The sequence below is a fragment of the Oncorhynchus nerka genome, linkage group LG27 (assembly GCF_034236695.1).
Source record: "Oncorhynchus nerka isolate Pitt River linkage group LG27, Oner_Uvic_2.0, whole genome shotgun sequence".
Classification (NCBI taxonomy): Eukaryota; Metazoa; Chordata; class Actinopteri; order Salmoniformes; family Salmonidae; genus Oncorhynchus; species Oncorhynchus nerka.
In genome coordinates this window covers 42,555,455-42,564,103 of record NC_088422.1, presented here as the reverse complement: position 1 = coordinate 42,564,103, position 8,649 = coordinate 42,555,455, and the positions used below count along the sequence as shown (strand labels likewise).

Sequence of the window (8,649 nt, the reverse complement as noted above, 5' to 3'; positions counted from 1 at the left end):
TTTTTTAGAAACTCTTGTTCCAGGAGGACATTTTCCAGGTGGGGTTGTAGCACGCAAACAAACATAGTATGGCTCTGATTTATAAAAACAACGTGCACAGTATGTTGCCTGTGACAGTGTGATAAACCCCAACAAATTTGTTGCATATGCAAATCCTAGACTTCCACAAATGCCAGAATTTAGTAAGAAATGTACGCATGGTTGTTAAATGAGGCCCCTGCCCTTTGTTCCCGGTCAGTAATTCAGACATAGATAGCTGGACAGATTAATTTACCAATATTTTTTTTTTGCTGCCATGGGCTAATTAATTGAATGACACGAGTAAAACCTACCGATGCACAACCAAATTTCGATATTGCGTTCAACAGTAAGTTGAGACCTTAAAATAAAAATACACCATTTTAATGATTGGGTCGGGGGACCCCCTAGCAGCCGGCGACCACCTACGTCGCTTATGCCCAGGGCCGGCCCTGGACTCTCACGTACGACCTTTAACCTTTTAGAGACTGACATTCATTTGTGTATAACGTAGCAAAACTTTTTGCAATGTTAACCCAAATGCTCTAAGCGGTTTCCATTGCAAAACAGTTTTACTACGGTTTGCATTAATGAATACGACCCAGGTAAGGCACCAGAAAATAAGTGCCTGGAGAGGATTGGTAATGTAACTGATTACAAACCAACCGTTTAGGCTACTTTATCTTATTTTGGAATTAAAGTTTAGCCACGAGGCTCAATGACACCGTGGATGGACAATGTACAGTTTTTCATAACAATAATATGTTTTAAAAACATTGTCAACATAGAAAACAACCAACAAACTTTCACAGGTGAACAAGAGACATTTGATCAATCATAAAGGTAAATATAGGTTGACATGATTAATTAGAATAAATATACTGAACAAAAATATAAAACGCAACATGTAAAGTGTTGTTTCATGAGCTGAAATAAAAGATCCCAGAAATATTCCATATGCACAAAAAGCTTCTTAAATTTTGTGCACAAATTTGTTTACATCCCTGTTAGTGAGCATTTCTCCTTTTCCAAGATAATTCATCCACCTGACAGGTGTGGCACGTCATTACATAGCACCTTGTGCTGAGGACAATAAAAAGGCCACTCTAAAATATGCAGTTTTGTCACACATCACAATGGCAGATGTCTCAAGTTGAGGGAGCATGAATTTGGCATGCTGACCACATGAATGTCCACCAGAGCTGTTACCAAAGAATTTAATGTTCAATTCTCTACCATAAGCCGCCTCCAACATCATTTGAGAGAATTTGGCAGTATGTCCAATCGGACTCATAACCGCAGACCACATGTAATCACACCAGCCCAGGACCTCCACCGTCTTCACCTGCAGGATCGTTTGAGACCAGCCACCCGGACAGTTGATGAAACAAAGGAGTATTTCTGTCTGCAATAAAGCCCTTTTATGGGGAAAAAAACACATTCTGATTGGCTGGTCCTGCGCAGTCATGTGAAATCTGTAGATTTGGGCCTAATGATTATATTTCAATTGACTGATGTCTTATATGAACTGTACCTCAGTAAAATAGTTGCATTTATATTTTTGAGATATATCTATATATGCCACAGGTGAGATGATCGGTTTTGATATCTGTGCTTGAGATGATAGCTGGTGGACAACAGGTTAACAACTTACAACCTACAAAAGAGGGTAGAGCGTTTCAGAGAAAACAATCCAATAACCCGTACAGTATGATACAGTTGAAGTCAGAAGTTTACATACACCTTAGCCAAATACATTTAAACTCAGTTTTTCAAAACTCCTGACATTTAATCTTTGTAAAAAGTCCCTGTCTTAGGTCAGTTAGGATCACCACTTTATTTTAAGAATGTGAAATGTCAGATTAATAGTAGAGAGAATGATTTATTTCAGCTTTTATTTCTTTCATCACATTCCCAGTGGGTTTACATACACTCAATTAGTGTTTGGTAGCATTGCATTTAAAATTGTTTAACTTAGGTCAAACGTTTTAGGTAGCCTTCCACAAGCTTCCCGCAATAGATTGGGTGAATTTTGGCCCATTCCTCCTGACACAGCTGGTGTAACTGAGTCAGGTTTGTAGGCCTCCTTGCTCGCACATGCTTTTTCTGACAACAAATTGTCTATGGGATTGAGGTCAGGGCTTTGCGATGGCCACTCCAATACCTTGACTTTGTTGTCCTTAAGCCATAACTTTGGAAGTATGCTTGAGGTCATTGTCCATTTGGAAGACCCATTTGCGACCAAGCTTTAACTTCCTGACTGATGTCTTGAGATGTTGCTTCAATATAGCCACATTGTTTTCCATCCTTGTGATGCCATCTATTTTGTGACATGCACCGGTCCATCCTGCAGCCAAGTACCCCCACAACATGATGCTGCCACCCCCGTGCTTCACGGTTGCGATGGTGTGCTTCGGCTTGCATGCATCCCCTTTTCCTCCAAACAAAACTGTCATTAAGGCCAAACTGTTCCATTTTTGTTTTATCAGACCAGAGGACATTTCTCCATGTGCAGTTGAAAAATCAGTCTGGCTTTTTATGGCGGTTTTTGAGCAGTGGCTTCTTCCTTGCTGAGCGGCCTTTCAGGTTATGTCGATATAGGACTCGTTTTACTGTGGATATACATACTTATGTACCCGTTTCCTGCAGCATCTTCACAAAGCCCTTTGCTATTGTTCTGGGATTGATTTGTACTTTTTGCACCAAAGTACGTTTATCTCTAGGAGACACAACGCGTCTCCTTCCTGAGCGGTATGACGGCTGCGTGGTCCCATGGTGTTTATACTTTGTACTATTGTTTGTACAGATGAACATGTTACCTTCATGCATTTGGAAATTGCTCCCAAGGATGAACCAGACATATGGAGGTCTACAATTGTTTTTCTGAGGTCTTGGCTGATTTCTTTGGATTTTCCCATGTCAAGCAAAGAGGCACAGAGTTTGAAGGTAGGCCTTGAAATACATCCACAGGTACACCTCCAATTGACTCAAATTATGTCAATTAGCTTATCAGAAGCTTCTAAAGCCATGACATAATTTTCTGGAATTTTCCAAGCTGTTTAAATGCACAGTCAACTTAGTGTATGTAAACTTCTGACCCACTGGAATTGTGATACAGTGAATTATAAGTGAAATAATCTGTCTGTAAACAATTGTAGGAAAAATGACTTGTGTCATGCACAAAGTAGATGTCCTAACGAACTTGCCAAAACTAGTGGTTAAAAAATTAGTTTTAATGACTTCAACCTAAGTGTATGTCAACTTCCGACTTCAACTGTAGGTAAATGGTAGTTACAGCACAGAAATACAGTACCAAGAGCCAAATGTTAGCTCATGAACCAAAATATAGAACTAGAGGATTAGCATGTACATTGCGATACCTGGACCCATATTCAAGAAAACATCTCAGAGTAGGACTGCTGAACTCAGATCAGTTCCCCCAGCAATATAATTTGATTCATTACGATCTTGAAGGCCCTGGTCTTAAACTGGCCCGAGCTAGGTACTTTTGTTGAGAACAAGTCTCTCTCTCATTACTTAGTTATTATGGCAGCTCAATATAAGTCTTCTCACAGGCATTTCATGTCAGTGCAAACAATTCGGAAGTCTCAACGGCAGAACATGACAGAAAGGCTGGAAGCCATCATGCACACTGCATATAAGTGAGTGCAGTCTGCTGATGACAGTGTCAGCAATTCACAGGTCATGGCCTCCTACGTTAAACACTAAGGTGAAACAAAAGATTAAAAAAAGATTAATCTCACAGTATTAAAAAAAAAGTAAAAAAAAAAAAAAAAAAAAAGGGGTCACATTTGATTTATTTGGGCCGAGATGGTCCGAGAACGGTTCATTTGTCGCAGTTGAAGTATTATTGAGGTAAGGGAATTGTTATGTAGTAAAGCTATGTATGGCAAGACAGCATGTTTGTTGTATGTTTAAAAATCTACATCCTCATTTGTCCTCCTTCACATACAGCATCCCTCAGACGACATCCCAAATGGCATCCTATTCCCTACAGAGAGCACACCTTTTGACTAGACCCCTAGTCAAAAGTAGTACACTATAAAGAGAATAGGGTGCCATTTGGGATGGAGCCGTAGACTACCCAGCTCTCCCTCAGTAGAAGCGTTTGCGGCTGTTCTCCTTCCAGCGCCCATACATGACCACTGCCACCACCCCCAGTACAAAGATACCAATGACAGAGAAGACTATGGTGAAGAAGAGCTGGACTCCACTCATCCCCTCTTCTTGCACCTCCACTGTAATGAGAGACAAACAACCATGAAGAAAGAAAAATGACCTCATGCTGCAGTTCAATTGAAACTAGACGGACAAAACCAATTATCACACCTTTTCTGAAACAAAATCAAACGCTTGTATCATCTTACCTTTGTTCAAGTGCTCAAAGTTATCAACACTGGGGATGAGCTCTTCCTCCTCCTCTTCCTCCGGAGTACGCTCCACAGTCAGCTGGTACAGCTTCATAGAGATGAGATCATGGTTGTCTGGGAAATGAAAGGAAGGAAGAAATACATTTGACATTTTAGTCATTTAGCAGACACTCTTAGCCAGAGTGACTTACAGGAGCAATTAGGGTTAATTGCCTTGCTAAAGGGCACATCGACAGATTTTTCACCTAGTTGGCACAGGGATTAGAACCAGCAACCTTTCAGTTACTGGCCCAACGCCCTTAACCGCTAGGCTATCTGCCACACATAAATCAATACAATCCAACATTTAACATTTCACACTTTATTCAGACAGCTGGAAACATAGAGGGAGACAGGAAAGTGGAAGCACAGAGGAAGGGTGGACTTGGGGATAAAACCCAGGTCTCCAGCGTTACCGCTCGACCACAGGCTCTCCTCCAATCTCCATTCAGAAATTAAAGATCCGATTGCCATGAACAGATTTCAAAAACCAGTGAGAAGAATGCAAATGGTGAACCACAAAAACAGTGTTGTTCTGAGATGTTCATAGAGGCCCAGTACCTGACAGGTCTCCAGTAACAGAGGAGGCTCCAAAGAAGTAGCCCCGAGGTAGACGTACCCCTGGAAGGTCCAGACAGTCCTGCCACTCTTGTTTACCGTCAACGTCTATCTGTATCTGTAGGTCAGGAGGTCAAACATAGGTCAATAAATATGTAATGTTAGTGAACACTTTATTGAACATGGTGCTTTGTGCGTTTCTCTCACCGTCAGTCGGTTTTTGGTGTATCTGATGAGGAGGAAGGTGTCATGGGGGATGTTGCGCACCAGGGCTGTGCACCCGCCAAGCTCTGTGGACTGGCCATCACGATCGTGCTCATAAGCAAGAGTCCCGTTCCCCACCATCCCAGAAACGTATGGAAAGACCCTCTACAGAGACGGAGGAAGTTGTGATAAGCCAGCTGATAATGTCAATCAGTGACCAGGGGGATACTGCGAGAGACTGGATACTGCGAGATTACTTATCCAGAGTCAGATGAACTCATGGATACCATTTTTATGTATGAAGGAAGTTAAGGGGTTGTTTCGTGAGCCAATGCTAACTATCCCTTTAAAACACAGTGGTTGCATCTGAAATGGCACCCTATTTACTATGGAGTGCACTACTTTTGTCAAAAGAAGTTCACTATGAGTCATTCCACCTCAAAAAGCACAAGCAAGAGGATTGACAAGCACCATCTCTGATTGTTCCGAAATTGTTCCAGTTAGAGACAAATATTAACATTCCTGAAACATTTTGTTGATTAAGTTGGTCTCTGAGAAATTAAGATAATTGATTGAACCCAAAGTGGCCAATTTAATTAATAGGAGTCATATAATATTCAATAAATATAGTACCTAACATCTGACTTGGACCAAACTTTTTTTCTCACAATGAGTGAGGAATCACTCACATGAGGAATCCAGAAAATGGTCAAAAGCCATCCATGAACCCCCCCACGCCAATCCGACCCAAACAACATGTTTATAGTAGATTGTGTGTAAACATTTCTAAAAACATAACTCCATTTTGACATTATGGGTTATTGTGTGTATGCACACACTATACCCCATAATGTCAGTGGAATTATTAATTTGTAAATTAATAAAAAATGAAAAGCTGAAGCCAAAAGATGACTGTAATTTGGGTAAACTATCCCTTTAACATTGAGGGATTCTAATATTATTACGCATAAACAGCACCATCTAGTGGTGGATTTGTACAATTTCTTTGGATTCCTCATGTCTTACTCATTGTTAGAAAAAAACTTGTCCAAATCAAATGTTAGGTACCATATCTATTGAATATTATATGAATCCTATTAAATAAAATTAAAATCTCAAATTTGGGTGAAACCAATTATCTTAATTTCACAGAGATCTAATTATATTTAACCAAAAATTGTTGCAGGAATGCAAATTGTATCTATTTCTAACTACAGAAATTATTTCTGAACAATCGGAGATGGTGGGTGTCATGGCTTTTTGAAATGACCCCTATTTAGAAAATATGTTGCCATTTGAGAGACAATCAGTGACTAAATGCATTCGTACATCACATATTGCATGACACAATAGGGATGTGAGTTAGTCAACAATGATGAAATAGGTGGAGTGTTGAGGATAGAAATAAATAAGCATGCACTGTTCAATTCAGCCAGAGGATGACTGGGATTGGCTGATAGGTTACTGTAGCTACCTGAGTTGAAGGATTGTACTTCTTCTGTGTGCCCAAGAGGGATGCAAGAAAACACAGGACGCAGCGTAAACACACAACATTGCACACCCAAACCAATTATACATGATTGAGTGTTTGGGAATAGACAAACCCCCATCACTAATACGTTTTGGGGGTGTCCACCTTGAGTATGTGTGTATGAGTGAGCATAGTGTAATACCTCATGGTTCTTATTTTCATTGGGGTAGGTGTCCACAAACACTCCAAGGCCAGTGAAGAGGTTCATGTTTCCAAACACAGGACCTGCAGGTGATAAACCCTGGCAGTCAACACTTTAGGAAGACCATGCTGAGATCCTTGTAATATTACCACAACACTTGAGACTATCTTTTAACCTTGGTGTGTGTGTCCCAAATGGTACCCTCAAAATGGTACCCTATGGGCGGTGGACAAACGTTGTGCACTATATAGGGGATAGGGTGCACTTTGGGAAGTAACCCTGGTTTGTGTGTTAGACAGTGCAAGCTCAGTACCAGTCTGCATGCGTTCTTTGGTATACCACAGAGCCATTCCATCTCCATTCAGGTTCTTCTTCCCGTGGCCGTGGATCTTAAAGTGCACCTGCAGCTCCCAGTCCCGCAGGAAACAGGGCTGCAGTAGGAGCGCATACAGACACAGACAGTACGGGGAATGAGGAAAAGACGGTTGTGGCATGGCATGTTAGCTGTCGTAGTATATTGAAATGCTATGTGCTATAGAGTTGTACATGTAGTCAGGAAGCATAAGCCTAATTGATGGTATAGTCACTACGAATGAGGTGATGCGTTTGCCATACGTTGTGGCATGTCTGCTAGGCCTATAGATAGACTAGGATGTATTACGTGCAGTAGGGGTTTCAGGTTGTTCAAGGATAAGCAGCAGTGTGCTGGTGTTTACTTCGGGATGGAAAGAGCTGAACTCACAACGCGGCTCCACACTGCTCCTTGTCTGCTCTGCAAGTCAGGGGTCAGTCGCACATGCTCAGTGGTGATCATGGCATTGCCCATCAGGTCCCAATAAGAGGAACTGGAGGAGCCCAACCCTACACAAACACAATCAATCAATATGTATAACTTGATATAGGCCATTTAAAAAAAGGGACATCTTTGTCCAATGTTCTCACCATTGGATCACAACAATGTGAAAATTACCTTTGCTCACCTTCGAGAATAAATATGGATTTGTCAAGACCTTTTAGACTAGGGACCAATTTGTAAAATACTTATCTACCAATAATGTCAATACTAAATGGTTGTTTAATGTGGTGATCCACTTTGGATTACACAACGCTCCAAAAATGTTAACTACACCCTATTATTTTACTGTCAATAATCTACCCGCTTCCGTTGTGTGTGTAATCAAATGCAATTGTATGACGTGGTGTCACTTGTGTTTTTTGCTCTAACACTACATAGCTGATTCAAATAATAACATCTTGATGAGCTGATTATTTTAATTAGCATGGCAATAAACAAAGCGTGCGTCCCTTGGCGTCCCCAAGACAGAGATTGGGCAACCCTGTACTGTTCGCTACTTGAGTTAACACTATCCTGCCAATACCCATATCCTACAGACAATATTACTATACTTATCTGCTGAATACCTCAATAGTGTTTTTGTACACTACAAACGTAAATGTTTGTGAACATTGTCTGGAAAGCAAAACAATAGTTACTGATTGCGAAACCAACGCAAGCAACGCTTTTGGATAGCCTACCTTGGTATGGTTTGGTAAGAGAGTACTCCCTTTTCAAAAAGTCATCCATCTCGTATCCATCGTCTGCCAGACACTGGCAGGTTAAAAGAAGAACAGCAGCAAACCGACATGTTAATTCATGAATGTTTCGCTGATTCAACATTAAATCAAATATTTTAAAACTGCCCATCCGAAACCGATTAGACTTATTCATGGTGGAGAACAGCATCCCGTCAGCAACACTAAAAAAA

The 8,649-nt window shown here is 40.8% G+C and overlaps 1 protein-coding gene across 2 annotated transcripts; it reads right to left on the bottom strand.

Moving 5' to 3' along the window:
• Window positions 1-3,230: 3,230 nt before the first annotated feature.
• lman2lb (lectin, mannose-binding 2-like b) lies at window positions 3,231-8,649 on the bottom strand. Of its 2 annotated transcripts, XM_029638250.2 has the most exons (9): window positions 8,420-8,649; window positions 7,626-7,744; window positions 7,197-7,314; window positions 6,884-6,966; window positions 6,685-6,708; window positions 5,214-5,375; window positions 5,010-5,124; window positions 4,407-4,523; window positions 3,231-4,277 (listed from the first exon to the last, which is right to left on the bottom strand). In XM_029638250.2, the coding sequence occupies exons 1-9, from the start codon at window positions 8,625-8,627 to the stop codon at window positions 4,135-4,137; spliced, it is 1,089 nt and encodes a 362-aa protein (XP_029494110.1). In that variant the 5' UTR covers window positions 8,628-8,649; the 3' UTR covers window positions 3,231-4,134. The 2 variants fall into 2 exon arrangements, with proteins under 2 accessions (XP_029494110.1, XP_029494111.1); XM_029638251.2 differs by lacking the exon at window positions 6,685-6,708.